The sequence below is a fragment of the Mauremys reevesii genome, linkage group 19 (genome assembly GCF_016161935.1).
Source record: "Mauremys reevesii isolate NIE-2019 linkage group 19, ASM1616193v1, whole genome shotgun sequence".
Classification (NCBI taxonomy): Eukaryota; Metazoa; Chordata; order Testudines; family Geoemydidae; genus Mauremys; species Mauremys reevesii.
In genome coordinates, this window is record NC_052641.1 from 21359278 (window position 1) to 21383600 (window position 24323).

Genomic DNA, 24323 nt, shown 5'->3' on the forward strand with positions numbered 1-24323 from the left:
ATGTTGGCTTAACTGAGTAATTTTGCTCTGTGTATTATCTTTGTACAGTTCTAATGGTTGAAATTGGTGATGGTTTGTTTTTTCTGAGAAGTTTCTCTCTGTTAAGTCCTTGAATGAAATGAGAATTCTATAGTTTGCTTTTGTTATCAGCTCCTTTATGGCGATAGGCTTAACTTCTACAAAGATATATTTATTACTTCATTAGACTGCTAAGAAGGAGATGCAATGCAAACAAACCCATTCTTGAACTGGCATCAAAATATTTTCAATATTCAGGAGTAATTGCAAGGAAAGATGCATTTCATATTGGGAAAAATAGTTGTCAGATTCTAAAGTACACCTCTACCATGATATAACGTGATCCGATATAATACAAATTTGGATATAACGCGGTAAAACAGTGCTCCGGGGGGGCAGGGCTGAGGGCTCCAGCGGATCAAAGCAAGTTTGATATAATGCAGTTTCACCTATAACGCAGTAAGATTTTTTTGGCTCCTGAGGACAGCATTATATTGGGGTAGAGGTGTACTGGAATTTGACCCCTTACATTTGGTTTTACAGGGAGACAATAACCTTTTGAAACAACAGCTTAAAAATCTTCAAAATCAGCTAAACCATGCAGTTGACAACACAATTCATCCTGAAGCAGTCACAGCTCGTGTAAGTGAGCTCAAGAGAAAACTGCAGACAGGAATTGGAGAAATTAGGTGGGTAAAATAAACTCATTAGTAATGTCATTATATGAGTTGGTATGCACAGATCTAAGTATGTAGGAGTAACAAGATAAGCACTCTTTCTCCACTTTTTGTGGAGGAGTACAGCTCTGACACTGGCCCATAAATAACCCTGTTGCCATGTCCTGCATTCCATCCCTCAGTTACACACCCTACATCAGTACTCTTAAATATAGTAGGTGGGGTATCCTGCCACCAAGCAGGAAGTGAGAGAGCAATCCTTTGCTCCACATCTGCTTAAATATCCTGTGTTGGCTCAGGAACCATGGGACCAATCAAAAAGGCACCACCAGTTGAGTATGCCAGTTGGACCACTTGCCCCTAGATCTAGTGAGACCCAGCTGGGTGGGGTGTAGGTAAACAAGACCTGCTGCTTTTCCTCTAGCCACACAGAGTGGAAAGGGGAGAGTTGGAGATAGGGACACACCTCTCCATACAGTTTCAGCTATAGGGCTGGGCCACTATTGAACTGTACCTAGTTGTATCAGCCACCTTAAATTCTTGCACTAGCATATTAGGTTGGAAAAATCCCAGCATCTAACACCAAGAAATAAATTATTGCTTGTTTTCTTATGAATTGCATTGTCTGTCTTTCAGATGCCATAATTCAACTGATATTGTAGGAAAAAGCCTTGCAGACCTGCAGAAACAATTTAATGAAATCCTTGCTCATTCACAGCAAGAAAAAGAGGAGGCATGGGCTAGACAGAGACAGTTACAAGAAGAGATGGCTTCTCAACAAGAGAAACTGGGAGATGCACAGGAAAAATATAGACAGGCCTGTAACAAAGCTGCAGAAGCAAGAGTAAGAGAATTGCAAGTTAACAAATGGAGAAAATTGAACTGGCAGCACAAGGATCAAATTTCACTCCCTACATAGCACTATAGCACTTTTTTTAAAAGTTCTTGGTTATATAGACGAAATATTTGTTTGTCTGGAGCAGGTTTGGGACAACTGGAATGTAGAGAGAGACGTTACTATTTCATTTCAGATATGATAAGAGGGGTTGGTTTGTTTTCTTTTTAATTTGTGTAGTGTGGTTCTGGTTTTCACCTGATTGTAGCAGTGCATGTTTCTCTTAAGTGGTAACTATCCATTAAAGGGAAATGATATAAACAGTTGAGAATAACAAAAAAAAATCCTTCAGAAGTAATTTGACAGCTCTCACACTTTAAATAGATTCTGGCTACTGTAGGGATAAATGGATGCATATGAACACTTGTTCTCATGTCTTACAGTAGATTTGCCTTACACAGACTCCTTATTATTTTTTTTTGCATCAAAAATATGATGCAAATGTATGGAGATGCTGTTTCTAGAGACAATGGCTTAATGTAGGCATCTGTGCACTGATATGCTATGTGCCCCAGTGTACTCTGAGATCCTTTATTGCATAGAGCTTGCAGAAGGTTTTCATTTATGCATAAATGTCTCAGAAGAATTTTCTCATGCTTCCAAAAATTAATAGGGATAGCCATTTTCTGGTGTGTGCGTGCAACAGCTGTGGAGTCGATTGTGTGCTGTCTTTATGAAGTGTACTTGATTATATGCCTACCCAGTGTTCAGACTATAGAATATATGGGGAACAAAGAAAAGTAAATACAGGTAGAAAAAGTAAAGATTATGGGTACAAATTTCAAAAGCTCTGAAGTCCCATTTTTTAAAAAGTCACTTAGGTTCTTTTAAAATTTTACTCTATTGAAATCATGATATGGTAGTTGTCAATCTCTCTCTTTTGATAAATAGCATTCTGCTAATTGCATGTTTTGAGAAACAGGTATTTTTAAACTTCAGCAAAATTGTGAATCAAAACATGCATTGTGTAGGCTTCTTTTCATGTTGTTCATTGTAATTTATTTAAACTGCAGATTAAATCTGAGAAGAGGAAGAATGAGACTAGAGTTCATCAGCTAGAGAATGAAATCCAGCACTTGCATGCAAAAATAAAGAGTATGGAAGAAATACAGAGTCTTGCAGATCAACAACTTCAAGAAGCTGATGAGGAGAAGGAGAAAATTCTTACTCAACTGGAAGATTTAGAGAATAAGGTGGGAGGTAGATAAGCAAGAACAAGCACACACACTGAACTCAGTTGCCTGGGGGGAAAAAAAACAAAAAAAACCTTTTAAGTGTTTTGGCAGTTTTGATTTCTAGGATTTATGGTATGTTACCTGGGACTTCAAATGTAGATGTTGATTGTTACCAGTGATGTTAGTTTGATTCTGGCTTTAATTTAAAAAAAAAATTACAGAGCATCTCAAAAATACTTTTAAATGAAAAATAATATGAGATAACACTATACAAAATGGGGCATAGTGACTCCTATAGGCTGTAAGGTAAAATGTCCTGTAGAGACACCAGAAGAAAGCTATAAAATATTAACAATGTAAAAACAGTACAGGATAAAAACTCTAACAATATACATATTTCCCCTATTTCAGAAAAACTTAGATGATGCCCGGGCACAAAAGCAAATTCTTGGCCTAGATAAAGAATTGAAGGAATTAAGAAGAGCAATAGCCACTTCGGATAAACTGGCAACCACAGAACTCTCCATTGCCAAAGATCAGCTAAAATCTCTCCATGGAACTGTTCTCAAAATTAACCAAGAGCGAGCCGAGGTAATTCAACATATAAATAATACATTTTTATAATGTTTACGAATGCTGTTATAATTGGAGGGTTCTTGATGGTACCTTTATCATGTGGAGTTTAAGGCTCAACCACAAATCCTCACACTGGACTGAAACTTGGCACATAAGGTCTCAGTCTGAGGGCAAGTCTTATTTATTGTAAAATATATAACTAGTTGATGTAGCCTGGGAACGTAGTATAGGTAATTTCCAGGTTGGATAATTTATCTCATTACATTCTGAAAGCTTACGAATACATAATTTTTACAATGATTTGAATAATAGCCATTTAACAAATGGAAAAGCAGATTGCAGTAATATTGTGACTTAAGGTCATGATAAATTAACAGGAACAGATACAATGTAAGTACATTCTTAAGACTTCAGGTTATTCAGGTCAGGAACCTTGTCTCCATATTTATAAGTACCTATAAGTGTGGGTATTTATCTAACGTTAAAAAAGAAACAGAATCTGGTTTTTCATGTAGATAATAGGAATGAAGAAAAAGGTGAAAAAAGAAAAAGAAAGCAGACCAGCATGATTGTTTATTACTGTGCTCTTCTCAATGCTGTATGAGGCATCAGCAGCTCTGTAAAATAAGCTTTTAAAATTAAAGGTTTGCTCTATTTATTGTTGTAGGAATTTCAGGAAGCAGAGAAGTTCTGTATGCAGGCAGCTCGTGCAGCTGAGGACCTTGCCCAAGCAGAAGCAGAAATAGAATTGTTGCAGAGACTTTTAAAAGAAAAAGAAGGACAGGTAAATTGTAGTAGTTTATGCTGTACATCAAGATATGACTGCTAAATGGGTAAGAGTGAAATATGCAGAGATCAATTTGAACATAGGCGCATGGTTAAATGAATATCTGAAACAGCCTAACATAATTAATTAGTCCTGCCACGTCTGCAGGGGACTGGACTAGATGACCTCTCGAGGTCCCTTCTAGTTCTTTGATTATATGATAACTTTTTAAATTACTGACTTCCTAATTACAATTTTAGATTTTTAGGGTTTTGTTGTTTTTTTTAAACTTAGTGCTGGACTTTTCCACATACTCATTTCTGTTAGTCATAAGAGAGAGAATCAGCTGGACTATCATTTATTAAAATGTCTTTATGTAGGTAATTGCATAGTCACAATCATTTGGGAGGAGAAGGCGAAATCTTTCTTACAGCAAATTTATTCACATGCTGAGTTTGTGATTTTTTTATTTAATGAGATGTGTTTCTAGAATGGGCTTTATAAATTAGACCGAGTTTTGATTTTAAACTTTTTTTTAAAAATGGTTTCAGTATGAAATGGAAAAACCTGATGCCGGAGCTGTTGCATCAAGTTTTCAGAAGTTTGAGATTGATAAATTAAACCAGATTCTGAAACGTCAGAGAGCAGAAATTGACCGACTGAAAAGCTTATTAGACAATGGCAGAGCAGGTAATACTTTATTTTTTTGTCTCTGTACCTTGCATTCCAGCACAGGCTTAAAGGAAATAAATTTCTACCCCATATTTCTCACCACCTGCTCACTTCATATACCTGGGGATGTACTCAAAACTCTAATAGTCTATTCTGTGAGGCTTCTGAAAGCGGGTTTCTAAGATGCACACTTTGTTCCTCCTGGTCAGTGTTTTTTTGGTTTGTTTTTTACTTCGGGGGGGCGGGGAAGGAGCGAATGAAGAGAAGGGTATGGGTGTATGGAAGTGAAGTGAGCAGGATGTAGTAAGTTTGCACTTCCATAATGTGCTCATCTTGCATATAATGCAGTTATGTAGCTTCTTTCATCCAGAATGAAGGATCTTGATTCTTATGGTATTTTGCAAATATTATTGAATTAAACCATACACCCTGCCTGTGATATAGGTGCATATTCTCATAATCACAGATGAGGAAATGTTACTTAACCTCTGCAACCTTGACCAAGGTCTCACAGCACATAAGTGACAGACCTAAAAAACAGTCTAGGAATACTGGTGCCCAACTTTATTGGCCAAGCCACATTAACTGGGTTACACATTCAGCAGATATTACAGAAACCTAGCTCGTAGCTGTGGCGGGAGCGTGGAAATCACATTTCACAACTGGTATCAGAGGTCTATTCATGACCAAGTGTAATGAAAAAGAAAGAATTTAGAAGCATTTTAAGTAATTTCAGAACTCTTACAGTTCCCTCTATATTTAAGTACCATATGTGCTCATTCATAAGCCAAATTTTTTTAGTAAAAAAGGGAAGCATCAGAGAAGGGGGTCGGCTTATGAATGGGTATAGAGAGGGAGAGGGGGGACATAGCACCTCCCACCCAACAGAGGGGGCAAGGAGAGGCAACAGAGCCAGTAGGGAAGAGGCGGGGCCAGAGTCTCTCCGCTTCTGGCCATGCTGCTCTCCCCGCAGACTCCGAAGCAGCTGCAGCTCCGGGGCTGGCAGGCTGCGGCCATGCCGCCCAGCCTGCCCGAGCAGCTCCGGCCAGGCCAGAGACACCCTCCCCTGGCCTGCCCCAGCTAAGGTGGGAATGGGTGGGATGGGGAGAATGTGGGGGTCCCGGACTAGGGGTGTGGTCATGTAGGGAGTGGTCACAGGGGTTACTCTCCTGACCCCCAGCTTCTCCCCCACAAAAATTTCCCCACCAGTTGCTGTCCCGGCCACTGGCGGGCCGGGACGCTTTGTTTACTTAGGTTTACCTCCATGCCTGTGGGCACTCGAGGTAAACAAACCATCTCAGCCCACCAGTGGCTTATCCTGATGGCCTGGGAGCCAAAGTTTGCCGACCCCTGAATTATAGGATCGGCTAATGAATGGGTCATAAAAAATTTCCATTTTTACTTATCCATCTTGCGGGAGTCGGCTTATAAACGAACCAGCTTATGATCAAGTGTATATATAGTACTAAATTACTGTGTTTCTGATCTCACATTTCCTTCATCTAAAGATTAAATGACTGTGTCTGGTGTTTATTTGAAGTTTTGGGTAATAACTTCAGTATATTGTGTTATTGGTACGAAACAACATAGAAATAAAATGTATTGGAGTGTGGCAGACTTTAAATTGGCATTTTCATTATCTTAAATATATAGACCTGTGGGTACCTCCATAACTATAGAGCATTCAGCTTTACTGAAGTACATTCCAAGGTTATGTAACCATGTTATTATTTTACAGGTAACAAGGATGAAATAGACAATTTACTGGATGAAATTGCAGCACTCAGACATGCCCTTTCTTACCAGAATGATTACATCACCGGTATAGCAGATCCATTCAAAAGAAGGGGATATTGGTATTATATGCCATCATCACCACAAGTATGAAAACTAACATGGGATTTTGTGGAAAGTAATTTGATATGGAAAAATTCTATTATGAACCTCATTAATATTTGGAGAAGAAACTAGAGGGAAAGCTGATGGGTGTAAAAAAGACAAATGTTGGAATACCAACTTTAAACTTTCATACCTCCATATTCTGTACAAAATGTATGTTTCATAATACAGCTGCTTAGAACCTTGTTAATTTGGGTTTTTCTCTTTTCAACACAGAGAGTCATAGACTTTAAGGTCAGAAGGGACCATTATGATAGTCTAGTCTGACCTCCTGCGCAATGCAGGCCACAGAATCTCACCCACCCACTCCTGTAATAAACCCCTAACCTATGTCTGAGCTATTGAAGTCCTCAAATCATGGTTTAAAGACTTCAAGGTGCAGAGAATCAGCAAGTGATGTGTGCCCCACGCTGCAGAGGAAGGTGAAAAAACCCCAGAGACTCTGCCAATCTGCCCTGGAGGAAAATTCCTTCCTGACCCCAAATATGGTGATCAGCTAAACCCTGAGCATGTGGGCAAGACTCACCAGCCAGATACCCAGGAAAGAATTCTCTGTAGTAACTCAGATCCCACCCCATCTAACATCCCATCACAGGCTATTGGGTATATTTACCACTAACAGTCAAAGATCAATTAATTGCCAAAATTAGGTCACCCCATCGTACCATCCCCTCCATAAACTTATCAAGCTTAGTCCTGAAGCCAGATATGTCTTTTGCCCCCACTGCTCCCCTTGAAAGGCTGTTCCAGAACTTCACTCCTCTGATGGTTAGAAACCTTTGTCCAATTTCAAGTCTAAACTTCCTGATGGCCAGTTTATATCCATTTGTTCTTGTGTCCACATCGGTACTAACCTTAAATAATTCCTCTCCCTCCCTAATATTTATCCCTCTGATATATTTATAAAGAGCAATCATATCCCCCCCTCAGCCTTCTTTTGGTTACACTAAACAAGCCAAGCTCTTTGAGTCTCCTTTCATAAGACAGGTTTTCCATTCCTCGGATCATCCTAGTAGCCCTTCTCTGTACCTGTTCCAGTTTGAATTCATCCTTCTTAAACATGGGAGACCAGAACTGCAAACAGTATTCCAGATGAGGTCTCACCAGTGCCTTCTACAACAGTACTAACACCTCCTTATCTCTACTGGAAATCCCTCGCCTGATGTTGTATTTTATCCCAATTACCCTTGACCTCAATGTCCTTAACTACTTTCTCCTTCAAATTTTTTTCCAAGACCTTGCATACTACAGATGACAAACTGACAGGCCTGTAGTTACCTGAATCACTTTTTTTTTCTCCTTTCTTAAAAATAGGAACTGTTAGCAATTCTGCAGTCATACAGTACAACCCCTAAAGTTTACAGATTCATTAAAAATTCTTGCTAATGGGCTTGCAATTTCATGTGCCAGTTCCTTTAATATTCTTGGATGAAGATTATCTGGGCCTCATGATCATAATTAAACTAAATTATTTAGTCCCATTAAGCTGTTCAAGTTTGGCTTCTACCTTGGATGTGGTAATATCTACCTCATATCCTCATTCCCATTTGTCATCCTGCCATTATCCCTAAGCTCCTCATTAAAGACTGATGCAAAGTATTTGTTTAGATATTGGGCCATGCCTAGATTATCCTTAACCTCCACTCTATCCTCAGTGTTTAGTGGTCCCACTTCTTCATTTATTTTCTTCTTATTTATATGGCTATAGAACCTTTTACTATTGATTTTAATTCCCTTTGCAAGATCCAACTCTACATGGCTTTTGGCCTCTCTCACTTTATCCCTACATGTTCTGACCTCAATAAGATACCTTTCCTTGCTGATCCTGCCCATCTTCCACTCCTTGTAGGCTTTCTGCTTTTTCTTAATCACCTCTCTGAGATGCTTGTTCGTCCAGCTTGGTCTACAACTCCTGCCTCTGAATTTTTTTCCCTTTCTTTGGATGCAGGCTTCTGATAGTTTCTGCAACTTTGACTTGAAGTAATTCCAGGCCTTCTCCGCCTTTAGATCCACAAGTTCTTCAGTCCAATCCACTTCCCTAACTAATTTCCTTAATTTTTTTTAAGTTAGCCCTTTTGAAATCAAAAACGCTAGTCACAGATCTATTTTTGTTTATCCTTCCATTTAGTTTGAACTGAATTAACTTATGATCACTCAAACCAAGGTTGTCCCCTACAACTATTTCTTCTATGAGGTCTTCACTACTCACCAAAACCAAATCTAAAATGGCATCTCTTCTTGTTGGTTCAGCAACTACTTGGTGAAGGAATCCATCAGTTATCGCATACAGGAAAATCTGAGTGCTATTATTATTACTAGCACTTGTCCTCCAGTCTATATCTTGGAAGTTAGTCTCCCACGATCACACAATTCCCATTAGTATTTACTTCATTAAAAACGTTAAAGAGGTCTCTATCCATATCCAAATCAGATCCCTGCGGTCTGTAGCACACCCCAAGCACTATCCCAGGAGAGGCTCTAGTAGCTTCTCCAAATGTGATTTTTGCCCAGACAGACTCTGTCTTATCCATTCCATCACTTCTTATTTCTTTACAGTCTACCTCATCATTGATAAACAATGCTACTCCACCACCTTTGCCTTTATTTCTGTCTTTCCTAAACAGCACATAGCCTTCAATACCTGTACTCCAGTCATGACTATTATTCCACCATGTTTCTGTTATCCCTATAATATCTGGTTTCACTGTAACTCTAGTTCCTCCATTTTGTTCCCTAAACTTCCTGCATTGGTGTACGAACATCTTAATTTTTGCTGTTTGGCTTCGCTCACATTCTTTACCCGATTAGGCACATGCATTCTACTGCTAGTATCACCTGTTAGACTGGTATCTACACTACCCTTCCTCCTTATGTCCATTCTCCTACCCACGGCTGTATCTTTTCTTACTTTGTTTTCTTCCTTCTCAGTGTTAAAATCTGGCGTGGAGATAACCTGGACATCTCCCAACCATCTTCCCCAAATTCCTAGTTTAAAGCTGTCTTAATCAGTTGTGCCAGCCTCCATCCTAGAAGTCTATTTTCCTCCGTACTCAGGTGAAGTCCATCCCAAGAGAACAGTCCTCTGTCCATGAATGCCTCCCAGTGGCCATACATCCCAAAAGCCCTCCTTATAGCACCACTGCCTGAGCCATCTGTTGATCATCATAATCTTGTCACACCTTTGTTGCCCTTCTCTAGGAACAGGCAGAATCCCACTGAAGATCGCCTTGATTTCCTTAAGCGTCTTTCCCAGCCTGGCATAGTCTTCCTTGATACGTTCCAGTGAGAATCTAGCCATTTCATTTGTTCCTACGTGAAGGACAATCAGTGGATTCTTTCCCGCTCAGATCCTCTTCAGCTTCAGGTCCACATCCCGTATCTTAGCACCCGGCAGCCAGCACAACCTTCTGTTCTCTGGATCAGCTCTGGTTACAGGCCTGTCTATTCTTCTCAGTAGACCTGTCTTTCCTGGTGATGGTGCAATTCTCCGGTCTATCCCCTATTCCCTCTGGCTGCAAGTCCTCTCGATTCCTATTCTCCCTTGCAGTCCTCTGCAACCCATCCTGTATCCTCTTCCCCTTTTCCTATAGAACTAGCTACTCTTCTTCCTTGCCCTCCCACCTTCAGTGACCACCTGCTGTGTCCCTTCTTCATTTTCCAACTCCGCAAACCTGTTCCTGAGCTCTATTTCTCCTTCAGTAGCCCATCTTTTCCTCTGCCTGGTTCTCTTAGTCATATGCCTCCACTGTCCGATTTCCTCACCCAACAGTCTCCCCTCAGAGTTCTTTGGTCCTGCTTCCATCTGCAAGTCTGAGCTTTTCCCTTCAGCCTTCTCATGTCTTTGCTCCATCATCTGCTTGAACCCCCTTCCAAACTAAACCAGAATTTCCACTTGCATCTCCAGTCCTCAGATCTTTTCTTCCATCAGCTCTATCAGGCGACACTTCATGCAGACAAAACTCTTTTCAGGTACCCCCTCCAGGATCATGTACATACCGCAGCTTCCACATCCAGTCATCTTCATGATAGTTGATGTTTGCATATTTATGTTGGCATGTTCTGTCCACACCACACATGCGATCTCTTATACTACATTGAAGTATGTAGAGTCATGCACCGTCTTGTCTCTTACAAGTCAGCTCGTTGCAAAGGGCTTCCCAGTTAGTCATACAAATTAGCAGCATTCCAGTGCATGTTATAGTGTTTCAGGGTTTAATTTAAGCCACACCTGAGACAGCAAAGAACATGTAACTTTAAAGGACAACTGTCAAGTTTTTATTTAAAACAAACAAAATGTTGAAGAATCCCAGATTAGCACAGAATCTAAACTATACACTTATTTAAAGCTAACAGTTCTCAAAATAGCTTGTCTACTGACTCCGTCCTTCTCAATTTTGTATTCAAATTTTATTTTAATTATTTAATTAACTGTTTTGAAAGCTACTAAACATTTCAAGCAGATCACACCCCCTTTATTGCTAACCTAATAGCCCATTTAAATCCCTATCTAACTCAATGTCAACTTCACTAACTGGAATAGTGGAGAAACATCACCAAAAGCTCAAACAAAAAATAAATTGTGTGGAGATTTATTTTAAAAAAATATTGCAGACCTCCAAGTCTAGTTTTTAATCACTGTTCCTGCTCTAACTATTGATGATAGGCCAAAAGGAGCCATATCTAATAAGACAAGTTCTCAGACTTTTTCAAGTGCAGATAATTTTTGTGCAGAGATTGTCTTGTTTGTCATCTGCCTTCCAACTTGTGATCCCATAACAACCCCATGGCAGCCACACCTGTTGCTTACATGGACATAGCAACAATTAAGTCTGCCTTAAATACTTCCCTATCTTTTAATTCAGTGTAGCAGCTGGAAACAGTAAAAAGCACCATGTGATCAACCAGTTCTTTGAAGACCAGTTTGCAAACTGGTCTTCAATCAGATGTTTATTTTTTACTATTTGTTACTTCAAGAATTTAAACTTGCATTGCTCTTTGGGTTTTTAGGTCTCAACTCCTGGTTCTCACAACACAAAAGACTCTGGAGTTGGCTTACAGTATCCTGTCTCATCCTGGCATTGCCAGGGCAGGCAAATAAGGAAGGAAGACTGTGTCTCACCCATTGCAAGAGGATGCTGGGTTTATTCCCCAGTCAGGAGTGGGTTCTCCAAATCATATTCCAATAAAGGTATGTTAGTATGATCAAACTATGATGTTTAGGGAAATACAAACTGCTTATTTATTTAAAGTTCAGAGAGAATTTTCTGCGCATCAGTGACTGAATTTAAAAAAAAAATGTTTTATTAGTGTTGAGCTTTTTATTCAGTCTGAATACTTAACATAACTGCTGATTAGGGCCTTTCTTTAGGAGATGCATAATTAATAATGTCAGGTATCAGAGGGGTAGCCATGTTTGCTGCTTTTACAGATCCAGACTAACAGTTCTGTGGCACCTTATAGATTAACAGATGTATTGGAGCATGAGCTTTTGTGGGTGAATACCCACTTCGTCGGATGACATGCATCCGACGAAGTGGGTATTCACCCACAAAAGCTCCAATACATCTGTTAGTCTATAAGGGGCCACAGAACTCTTTGCTGCTTTTAATTATTAATAATGTTGTTAACTAAAAAAGAAATTACAGTTTTGTTTTTTTTCCCCTCTAAAGATGGTGAACATGGAGAAAATAATGGAGGAGATGGTGAAATGAAAGCTCCCAGTGACTCTCCCTTTGTAGCACCTCCTGGTTCAGTTATTTATACTGTCCTTCCAGATGGTGCCCCTGTACCTCAGGGGACTGTAGTTTATGGACCTCCTCCTATACCAATCAATGGTAGACCAGTTGCTCCTGGAACAGTTGTCTTTGGACCACCTCCTGCTGGAACTCAGATTGTTTATGGCCCTGTACCTGCTAACTTTTCTGTCCCTCTCATTCCTATTGGAGTGCTTCACTGCAATGTGCCTGAACATCATGACTTGGTACGTGTATGGCACAGGCCCAGCTGTATACACTTGACTCAGAATAGGTGGTAGTGTTTTTTTTAGTATCATCTGCTGTTTGGTTTTGAAAATAAATTTGTAAAACTACACAAATATTACTGACTCTGCTTATAAACCTCTTAACTTTTCCCTCTCAACATTTTTTCCTCTAGCTAACAGTGTTCATTATTCCATCTTATCATTTCATGGATTACAGATTTGAAAAGCGTAAAAAGGTTTCACTTAAATCCATATGCTCCTGCAGAGTATCATCTTGACTTTAAAAGCGTACTGGGAGACAGTTCTTAAGGATATGTTTTTCAAGAGACTGCACAGGAATTTGCTGGGTGGTGTTTGAACAGAAGATATACAGTTGGAGTTATACAAGTGGAGGCTATATGGCCCATCAGATAAAGGCACAGGCCTGGAAGTAATAAGATGTGACTTTTAGTCATAACCCTGCAGCTAGATCACTGTTATATCTTGGGTAAATCTCTTGATCCTCAGTGCCTCCATTTTTCCATGTGTAAAATAGGGATATTGATATTTCCTTGCTTTTCTTAAGTGTTCTGAGATCTACAGACTAAAAGTTTTATATAGTCCCACAGCACAGGAATACAGCAGCTCCTCTAGTTTCAAACAACATTGTTACGTTCCAAGGCAAAGCTATTTGTTATGGAGGATTTTGTGGAGTCAGTCTTGTTCTAACTTTGTATTTGCGTGCATTCAGGAGAAGGAAATCTCAAGACTAGAAGATACTGTGTATCATTTAAGGTCTCAGAGATGTGAATATAAGCAGACAGGAGTATCTGAGCATAAACCTAATAAAGAGATGGAAAAATTGCATCAAAACATTGAAGATCTCTTGCATGAAAGGGAAGAGCTGGAGCGTGAAGTAGCAGAGCTACGTAAGACAGCCCAGAAACGCAGTAAACGCAAGTAAGAGTAGATGTTATATGTATTTAAAAGTATGCCTGTTCAGATTAATAGACTTTTCAAAATCTGTTAGTAAAGATGGTTCCACTGTATTATTATGCATAACTTACGTTTCTGTAGTCTGTGTAAGAGTGTATACCTTTTTTGAAAGATTGGTCAGACCTTTTGCATTTGACTTTTTTGAATTATTTGGTTTGTTTGTTTCTCCCCTCCCTTTCTTTTAGGGACTTCATTGAAGGACATGTTGACAGTCTTATTTTAGAGCTAGAGTTAGAAAAATCTCTCAAACATCACGAAGACATTGTAGATGAAATTGAATGTATAGAAAAGACTCTTCGAAAACGACGGGCAGAGCTCCGAGAGGCAGATCGACTTCTTGCAGAAGCTGAAACTGAACTTGAAAGTACTCGGGGAAAAGTAAGTTGTTCTGTATTGTATCTGTTTGGTTTAAGGAAGATATTTGTGTTTAAATGGGTAGAATATTTATTTTCATGGTGCAAGGCAGATGCAGCCAAGGATGGTTAGATCTGAATCTAAAATTGTTCATTTGCTTTGATGAGAGGGAGATGTGAAGGCAAGTTCTTATTCATTATTTTAAGTATAAATGGCAACTGTCTCGATTTCTGTGAAGAACTTAAAAAGCCTGGGGAAATTTTCATTTTATGACTTAATTTTTTCACATTAATCAATCACCCCTTCCTCCTCATTACTAATAAACTTCCCTCAAGCCAAGTATGCCAATTTGCCATACTTAGATATTAAGCCTTTTTATTTAAGTGACACCACCAAATGGAATTGCTGTGAATCTTGTTTCAGTAATTTAAAAAAAAAATCTATTTCTTTTCTAGACCAAAGAAACTATTCAGAAGTACAATCAAGCCAAGCAACACTTGTCTCGTACTGAGACTGATGCTGAGGAGCTAGAGCGAAGAGCTCAGGAGATGGCTGTTAAGCTTGTGAAAGCAGATCATCAGTTAAGGTACATTTCATATTTCTGGTTATATTGTAATGTAGATTCATGAAATGGAAGGAACAAAAGAAGTTGTGTTTCATATTTGAAAAATATTATGTTGCTTTCGGAGACCTAATGCTGTGATATTCTGAGAAATAATGAATGTATTTCAGGTTACTTCAGGCAGATACGAGGGATTTAGAACAGCACAAGACTAAACAAGAAGGTATCTTGAAAGAAATCAATAAAGTTGTATCAGCAAGAGATTCTGAGTTCCAGTCCTTAAGCCAGAAGATAGAAATGTTGACTGAAAGGTAAGTATTTAATTTATTTTAAACATACGTTTAGTTCACCTAATGGCAAAGAGAAGGGACTACCTAAGTATTCTTGAACATATTTTAACCCTAAATTTAATCATTAGTCTTCAGAAGCTGCAGGAAGATATTCAGATTGCAGAAGGTAATGAAGATCATCATCTCCAAATTCTTAAAGAAGCAGAAAATATTCTTCAAGGCAAAAAAACTGAGCTGGAAAGATTGAAAGATCAGGTACATTTAAAGAAAAAAAAATCTGCCCACTCCATGCACTGGAAGTATAATCCATTATGTTCTGATTCTTATTTTTTATTTTTTTTGTCAGAAGCACCTAATTTTGTAGGTTTATTTTAGTGTCAGTATCTCCTCAACATGAAGTTAATACTATTTTTAAATAGCTAGTCAATACATATTACAAATTAAATACTATAGGCACGTGCTCCTAAGAATGTTCACTTATACACCAGCGCATTGATAAATGAATTTTCACACCAGCCAAAATCTTCTTGACGTGTACATTACATGCCCATTCATTCTGCACTTTTATCACTTATTGTCAAGTACTTGTCAAGAAATCAGAGCTGAACAGTATATAAAACTTATCTGTAGAAATAATGTTATAATCCAAGTTTCCTTTAATCTCAAATTTGAATATATTAAAATTGAAGATATGTTCCATTTTTGTACCCAAAAAAAATCTACAAAAATGTGGTGTTACTGTAATACTTAGCAGGTAGGCCTTCCATATTACTGTATACAGTTTTTGCAGAAAATATGCTGTAAATACAAGCTTAATGTGACAGTTGAATATATTACTACTTCCTTCTCTTCCACCTGTTGCTTCTATAATAACTAAGGCCCATCCCAAAAAAAACTTGTGCACATAAGTAATTTTGGTGAGCTCCATGGGACAACTCATATGCATAAAAGCTACTCATGGGCATAAACATTTGCTGGATTGGGGCTGTAGATTGCAAGCTTCTTGGGTCAGGGACTTTTGTTTTTTTTATTAAACTGTGTCTCTATACTGTGCCTAGCACAATGAGGATCAGGGCTCCAACAGGTTCTGCTAGATGCTGTCACAATAAAAATAATATTTTGAAAACTTTCCAAGAAAGACACTTTCTTTAGCAATAATTTGACCCCCTGGCATATTTTAATGTAGATGTGAAAGTAGTTTAGGCAGAAGATTGTTAAATTTTTTTGTACTGTAGATAGCAGCTAACCAGCAAGAGCTGCTGCTCTTGGACCAACTGTTGGGTCAAAAAAAAGAAGAGCTGCACCTCCTTCAAGATGGCATTGCTCAGAAGAAAGCAAACCTCAAAGAAGCTCTTCAAGAAGGGGAGATTGAAGTTACTGATAAACGACGACAAATAAAGGTAAATTTTCAAAAGTCTTACAGTTCTTAACTGTGTGTTTAGTTTAGTGAAAGAAAAAAGTTAAAATATTAAGTTTTTAAAAAAATTTCCCCACCCCCTAAAAAAATTGCTGTTTTGGTAGTACTAATGCATAAAGAGCCTGATCCGGATCAGCTAAAGTACAGAATTAGTCCCTTGGTTAATGTCTGGATCAGTGGTTCTCAACCCATTTACCATTGTGGGGCACACACACACACACACACACACACACACACACACACACACACACACACACACACACACACACACACACACACACACACACACACACACACACACACACCTACCTCTCTCTACCGCTGATGGGCTGCAAGTGGCCCATGGTGACAGGTTGAGAACCACTGGTCTGGATGAATGTAGCTAGAAAACTTCTGTTGCTGGGACAAATGGTTGCTGAAGAAAAATTAATCTGGCTAGTCTGTGTAAAATATCCCATAACAACAACAACATCAGTCTTCTGTCCTCAGTTTTCTGGAAGAAAATTGTTGATTCTAGGTATATACATTTCTGGTGGAAAGAGAAATCTTAGTGGCCCCGGTAGTCAGTTCTGCCCTGGTATTGTGAAATTAAAATTCAGCACCAAGACTGATATTGTAAAGCTTTTTCTTTTTAAGTTTATTTAAGGGATATTGTTAGATTTATGTAGGTCTGTAAAATCAAAAGTTTACAGACTTCAAGAGCAATAGAAATGTTTTCAGTTAAAATATTTCTTCAAAGATGATCTGCAGTTACATACTTTCATGTTTGCAACCCAAACACTGCAGCATTGTGCTAAAACATGAGCTCAAGTGAAACTGACTAGTCTGTTTTTAATTATCCAAACTAAATTAAATGCAAAAAGTAAACACAGCAAGAATGGTGATCTTAAAAAAAAAATAATTCAAAGTGAATTAATCTCTCGTTAGTAGTACAGCTAAGGATTTTTTTAAACACGATTTTAACCCTGGCATATTGCTATAGGAAGTAAGGTCATTTCTGGAACAGCTGAATGCTCAGAGAGGAGAGCTGAATGCCCAGATAAATGAAAAAAGAACACACCTTTCCCTCATAAAGCAGGACATTGGAAAAGAAGAAGAAAATCTGCAGGGTGTACTAGGACAAATAACTAAACATAAGACAGGTATGTCTCTGATGCCGTGATACATTATTTTGTACAGGCTTGGAATGTACATAGATTTTTTTTTTAAGAACACTTAAAGTTCTGCTTTTTCCTTTCCAGCTCATACTGATTTTTAAACTGTTTCAGGTTATTAACATTATTATCAGACACTTGTCAAAGAAGTTGCTTAAAACACAGTGCTTTACATTTCTTTTCTTTTCTGGAATGAAGTCAAAATTTGAATGTAAGTTTTATTGAAAACCTGTCATGGGTTAAATATCTTTAGAAGTTTCAGAAGTGAAAGTTCTGTTTTCCCCCCTTCAATTAAGAATGGGTTTTCACTAAACGTGTGAGATGGGGCACTGCCCTCAAGCACACCTCCTCCCCTTGCAGCCCTACACTTACACTGCCACAGCACCCTCCTGGCAGTTTGAATCATTTACTCAGACGTGGGTTCTAAAACCAAAATTCCCCATGTGCGGGATCTCATTAACTCCTTTTATAGTGCACAAAACCCCCTCCTCAAGTCCAGCACTTCTTTTGACCCTGGCGCTAATAATGACAAGCATTTTCTCCCAAGTTCAAGAGTCCCCAGCAATCCTCCCCGAGTTGGCTTATCATTCAAAGAGTCTCGCTGGCTCAGATCCACAAAGGGACTTAGGCATTCGAGCACTGAGCATTGCACCACCTAGGGGGAAAAAAAAATTTTAAAAAATCACAGGAACCACACTGATCCACAAAGCCTGAGTTAAGCACTTAAGCTCAGTGTACAGTGACTGGGGAGAAATAAGCACCTTAGAACACAATCCACAAAAGCCAACGTGCTAGGTGGGGAGCTGCCTAAGCTAGCCAATGGAAGATGACAACAAGAGGGATGTATCATAAGCCTCACCCTTCTTACAGAGGGCCTAAGCCTGAGCTTCAGAGAGGTGCCTATCTCTGCTTAGTGATCTGTGAACAGGAACCTGTCTCCTAGAGTCAGGCGGCGTAGGCACCAAAGTAGTTCCTTGCAGGAATGATTTAGGTACCTGCCTCATGCCACACACAATGGAGGAGTGGCAGTGAGGTGAAGTGGTGGTGGTGTCAGTGCCTAGTTTATAACTATTAGCCCTGTGGTCAGAGCACTTGATTGGGATGTGGGAGACCCATATTCAATTCCCCCATCTCCATCAGAGGGGGAGAAAGTATTTGAACAGGGGTCTCCCACCAATCAGGTATGTGCGCTAACCACTCAGCTATGAAATCTTTTGATGTGGGGCTCCTTCAGTCTCTCCTGCTGAAGCTGTTCCACTGTGGATAAATAATGAAAGAGTGAGTGGAGCAGGGAAACTTGAACCCTGGGTCTCCCACCTCCCTAACCACCAAGCTACAGACTTATTCCCTCCCCCTCCCACTGTCTGGCCCAGTGACTATTCTATGAGCACACCTACTGTATCAGGCCCTGCACACAAGACTCATCCACCTATCTTCTCCAGTTTGTGAGCCACTGTGCGGCTTAGGTGGGAGACCGGCATCCAGACACCAGCCTGAGGCAGAAACATAGGCTCCAAGGGCACTTTTACTCCAAAAACTTACCTGCCAAGTCAGTTTAGGCACCTACGGAGTTTGCAGGAGTTTTTTGGTTCACAGCAGAGCCTAAAAGTGTATTTGGGGGCTTAAGTACCTTTTGTAGATTGGGGCTTCTCTTCTTAAATCAGGAATCCTCAGCTCTCCTGAAGCTGGGTTATACTTCAGACCAGTTGTAGCCCTCAGTCAGCTTTTCTGCAGGTATTCTCTTTTTATTCACTCCTTTCACCTGGCAGCTTGGAGAGATTAGTAGGCAGTCGTCGTCATCGTCATCATCATCCCAGTAGCATCTCTAAGACCTTCCCTCCTTTGGAGACCCTTATTCAACTGACTCTGTTAGCCTTTTATCAGGCTCGGGTGCCCATTAGTCAGCTACCTGGCAGTGAGCCAGGTGGACCAAGATGGGCTCATTCTCCATAATGAATTCCATCATAGGTAGACTAGGCCCTGACTCCGCTTAAAGGGCCAGCTACTCTGTGACAATGGGTAGAGTATATTTGGAATTACATATAAAAATCTCAATTTAAAGAACACTAATTGCAAAATTAAGCACTCAAAAATTAGAAAACTCTTGTGCATATGCATTGTAAGACAGCCTTTCATTATCAAATATTGTATTTTCTCTACTTCACTCAGTGCAGAGGAATTGTGCCCACTGATGTTTTTAGAAGTCATTCACACTCTGTGAATTCTTAAAAATTCTAAAGTGGCTCCTTTAGTGAATGGGACACTCTTGGCAACAAAGTTCATTTAGGTGAATCCTGTTTTAATGCATCTTTGCAACCATAGTGTTTTGGTTTTCCTATAACTGACTTGGTTTTATTTATTTATTTCAATTAGAACTGAAGCACATTCTGGAAATGTTGCAGCTTGAAAATAATGAACTGCAAGGTCTAAAACTACAACATAGCCAAAAAGTTAATGAATTAGAAAAGACTCAAGTTGCAGTACTAAAGGTAGGTGTGTGGTGGAATAGGTAACTGAACTCTGGTCTCCCAAGTCCCAGGTTCATGCCCTAACCACTTCACTATCCTTACTCTCAAAGAACCTCAATTAAATCTGACACAATGCAGTAGAAAGTGCCAGTGTGCAGTTTATATTTCATGATAACTTGTAAAATCACAGGCTGTTTGCCTTTGTGTATAGTTTAGTGACAGGAGTAGTGAGTGCTGTATATGCAGGCTGCAATGAACTCTGGGAACTTTGTGGATAAAAGGTCCTATGTAGATGTACAGAAAGATGGTGTTAGCTTGGGTTTATTTTATTTTTTTAATATCTGCATCTGTTACTATATTTGTGTCTTATTTCACAGGAGAAATTAGAGTTAGAGAATCTCCAGCAACTGTCCCAGCGTCAGAGAGGGGAAGTGGAGTGGCAGAGACAGCTCCTTGAGAAAGACCAGCAAGAAAAGGAGGTGCTGGCTTCTCAAATGCGGACTCTGGAAAACAGTACTGAATCTTTGAGAAAAGAAAAGCAACAACTTGAAGAAAACTGTCAGAGTTTGGAGAGAAAATTGTCTCAAACTAAAAAGTGGGTGAAATAAACTTTTTCAAAGATCAGTGTTTGGAGAGCCTTTGTTCTCACGAATTACTGTTTACATTTATTGTCATGAACAACCTGTTCCTTTTTAAAAAAGGATAAATGACTATACTATCCATTACTGTGGAGATGTCTTCTTTTAATCATTCCTACTGTGGCTTGTGGCTATGTTTAGAACTTCAATTGAACACTTGCTACATCTTTGATACTATGGCAGTGTAGAAAGAGACAATTTGAAAGCAACATGTTCAGTCTTGAAATGGGACAGGAGATATTACTTCCCATAAAACTGCCTGCAGTAGTATAGCTATTTAAAAAAAATCCTTGCCAAATATTTTAAACAGACCAAGAATGTGTTGTTTTTTCACATTTTACAGAAATTTAACTGCTATTGAAGATAGTAGCAAAGCTGCACTGTCTAATGTAGAGGAAATGGACTTAAATGTCAGAAAACTGCAACAGGAAATTGATCAACTAAACAGACACAAAAAATCACTAAATGAAGACATTGCAGTAATAGAGCAGCATCTTCAAGGTAAAGAAAAGTTGTGAATTTTGTTTAAGTGACAATTTATAGCTTCATATTTGTACTTAAAGCCACAGTGTATGTCAATCAGTTATATAATGTAGCATGCTAAGTGATATATCGTGGTTTAAATTACAGTTTTCTATTAGACTCATTCTTTAACTATTATAAGAAGCTCTTTCTGTGTGCATAACTAACACACACAGTGTGTGGGGTTAATTCATGGATTGTCAGTTTAGATTATTTTCTTTTCTTTTCCCAAACATGTTTTGTTTTCCGTAGAAAAAAAGGAAGAGCTGGATACACTGACGGGTGAACTGAGTGACTCCAGGCAACAACTTCAGCTGGTAGAACAGGTTAGCTTTGCTTAAAGATTAAATATATGCTTAATCAAAAACTAAAACTACATTACAGCTACGCAAACACTGAAGCATAAACCAAGGGATGATTTTTCATTATCCCACGATTTCATTTTTTTTCATCTATGTATTGTAATACAGCCATTTTCTGGATCTGTGCAGATTAGGGTGACCAGATGTCCCAATTTTATAGGGACAGTCCCAATTTTTGGGTCTTTTTCTTATATAGGCTTCTATTACTCCCCACCCCATCTTGATTTTTCACACTTGCTGTCTGGTCACCCTAGTGCATATTAGCTCAAGGGTGCGGGCTTTACAGGTTGTTTAGATATTTTAGACTTCCATCATGAGGAAAAAATCCTAAATGAGCTCGAGTCACTTGGAGCACAATACCATTTTAACTAGCTTCCAAGATTTTATGTTGTTGTTGTTAACACATGGAAGGAAGGGTGACCTGTGACAATGTTCCAGTCCAAAGTATAAATTTCACAGTTTAAGATATGTCCTCTTCCAACTCTGTAGAAATTTTCCCAATCCTGCAATCCTCAACAGCTAATTTTGGACATCGGCAATAAGGTAACATAAGGTTGGCAGAATATGGCCCAGTGAGAGGACTGTTTTGTATAGGATGCTTAGAGAATATATTTTGAGCCACTATTCACATGATTTTATATTTGACCTATAATGCAGGATCTGAAAAATATCACAAGGCATCAGGATGAGTTGCTTAGAGAGCAGGCAACCCTAAAAGAAGACATCAGTGAATGTTTAAAAAAGTATAAGGATTGCCAAGAGAGACAGAAAAGGAAGGAGAACCAACTGCAGCAGCTTCAGAGAGAAATAGAAGAGGGGGAACTGGAACTAGCCAAACAAGAAATGGTATGAGACTCAGATTCTCTCTCTCTCTTGTCTTTGCATGACTTGTGGAGATATTTTGCTTCTAAAATTATTTTGGCAAAAAGGGCGTAGGTGTGAGTTTGCAATTTAATATAATACTTCTATCTAAATGTTTTTTTTAATTTCATTTGGAGAAAAATAGCAATAAAGCATGAGATTTGACGTTCTGGAACAGAAACTTTTATACTACAAAACAATGGCAATCCATTAATAATAAGAAAGAGCCAGATTCTTCCCTGTGGTGTGACCACTTTGTGCTGAAATGCAGCACAAAGCTTTCTTAAAGCAATGGGAGGATCATCCCAGTGTAAGGGAATCTTTTTGCAGAAGAAGGTTGGTACATGGTATCTATTCCACCTCACACCTACCCTTCTAGCTGCAGGTGTCGATGGTATCTCAAAGGAAAATGGATAATTGCTGAGGTTTCTCTGCACCCTTTTATCCTCAGCTGTTGATAGTTTGCAGAACTTAAAGCAGCTCTTAAGCTGTTCTGACCTTCACCAGGGACTTGAGCAAGCATATTGCTGATTTAGGATCGTGGGAGCATAAGAGCTGGATAAACTGAGACACGATCAAAAACTGAGTTTCAACATAAATAAACCAGGAAAAATGTTAATGAAATTTACCCTTTCACATTTTGACCAGCTATAAAGCTACTTGGAATTTGATACATTTTGAAAAATCAGGTTTTTTTAATTGTGAATTTTTTTTCTTTTGACATCACAGTTCTATTCAATGCCATATTTTACATCCCTCTCCCACACCACATTGCTGTGTGTGCTCATCAACTGCAGATGAAGATCTGGGCCTCTGTGTGTGTTACAATAATAGTAGATAGCTAGAACTAATTACTCATATTAGTTATTTTTTTCCATGTGTAGAAGCCACAATCTTATTGAAATAAACCATCATACTTATAACAGTTGTGTTTCATGGACAGCAGTTTTGCATCTGAGAGAATGCTATTAGTGTTGGTCTGATGAGTCAACAGTTAGCTTATTGCAGTGCTGGCACACATTGATATTGGCAGTGGCTGGATGCATCTGAGAGACTCAACATCTATAGAAGAGAACTCTGAGCACCAGTGTCATGTACAAACATCCAGCTTAGTATCTAGCCTAATGAGCAGTAGTACAGTTTGGGGGGGAAACTGAACTCTTGTTAAAAATTGTATGTAAAAAGAAAACTAAAACCTACCATTTCATGGGAAATTAAAAAATAGAAAAAAGGGGTTCTGACTCCCACCCCCACCCCCCGTCGTCTTTTTCTAATAGAATCTATGGTGATGGTATTCGTTATTGAGCTGATACTACCCAACTGTCTCAACAAAAGTTAATACTTGACATCCTGTCTTTGTAGATTCTTCAGCACCTCAAGGCAGACATTGCATGTGAAGAAAAAAAATTAGAAGAGTATACAGCTAAATTGAAAGATCAGAAACAACTCTTGGAAGAGGAGCTGACAGACCAACAAAGTAAATTTGAGCAGGCAATAGCTAAAGTAAGATTGGCAGAAGAAAGGGTTGAGAAACTGGAAAAGGAGGAGACCTGGTATACAGCACTGGAAGAAACAGTGAGAAAAACCAGTAAGATACTACTTACGTGCATATAACTATGATATCATATGAGGGCTGATCCAAACCCCATTGAAGTCAGTGAGAGTCTTTCTACTGACTTTGCTGGGCTTTGGATCAGGCCACTGAAGCAGATTCTTAATAAATATTGATTGAGCTTCCCTACTTGGGGATGGAGAGTTCCCAGGTTGATTTCGCTAGACCCAGTTGTTTTACTGTTTGTTTAGACCAGTGCTCATGAAAATGAGAAAAATTGCATGGTAGTAATTTTCATAGGATTTGATCTTGACAGCATGAATATTACAGAAGGAAAAAGCAATTCCTGCTCTGTTCGGTTAACCAGCAAGACGAATGTGAAGAACTGTAAAATGAAATCGAATTGAAAAAGAAATGTCATGATCTCATAAAGGGACTTGGTAATAATTGGAGAATAATCTCTAAATACGATTTCAACCACTGAAGACCAATGGAATTTCATTTCAGTGC

The 24323-nt window shown here is 38.9% G+C and overlaps 1 protein-coding gene across 9 annotated transcripts in view; it reads left to right on the plus strand.

Annotated features, from left to right (window-relative positions):
* The window catches only part of CNTRL (centriolin), a 58710-nt gene that overhangs the window by 27084 nt on the left and 7303 nt on the right, over positions 1-24323 (plus strand). For all 9 annotated transcript variants that reach the window (XM_039505970.1, XM_039505967.1, XM_039505973.1 and 6 more), the window contains 22 exons: positions 562-707; positions 1332-1539; positions 2604-2783; positions 3177-3356; positions 4009-4125; positions 4659-4797; positions 6518-6660; positions 11686-11866; positions 12348-12658; positions 13389-13597; positions 13819-14011; positions 14443-14573; positions 14720-14860; positions 14968-15094; positions 16075-16239; positions 17239-17398; positions 19784-19899; positions 20256-20473; positions 20860-21017; positions 21291-21364; positions 22058-22246; positions 23624-23849. In XM_039505970.1, coding sequence (XP_039361904.1) covers positions 562-707; positions 1332-1539; positions 2604-2783; positions 3177-3356; positions 4009-4125; positions 4659-4797; positions 6518-6660; positions 11686-11866; positions 12348-12658; positions 13389-13597; positions 13819-14011; positions 14443-14573; positions 14720-14860; positions 14968-15094; positions 16075-16239; positions 17239-17398; positions 19784-19899; positions 20256-20473; positions 20860-21017; positions 21291-21364; positions 22058-22246; positions 23624-23849 — 3712 coding nt within the window. The remainder of the gene's footprint in view (positions 1-561; positions 708-1331; positions 1540-2603; positions 2784-3176; positions 3357-4008; positions 4126-4658; positions 4798-6517; positions 6661-11685; positions 11867-12347; positions 12659-13388; positions 13598-13818; positions 14012-14442; positions 14574-14719; positions 14861-14967; positions 15095-16074; positions 16240-17238; positions 17399-19783; positions 19900-20255; positions 20474-20859; positions 21018-21290; positions 21365-22057; positions 22247-23623; positions 23850-24323) is intronic.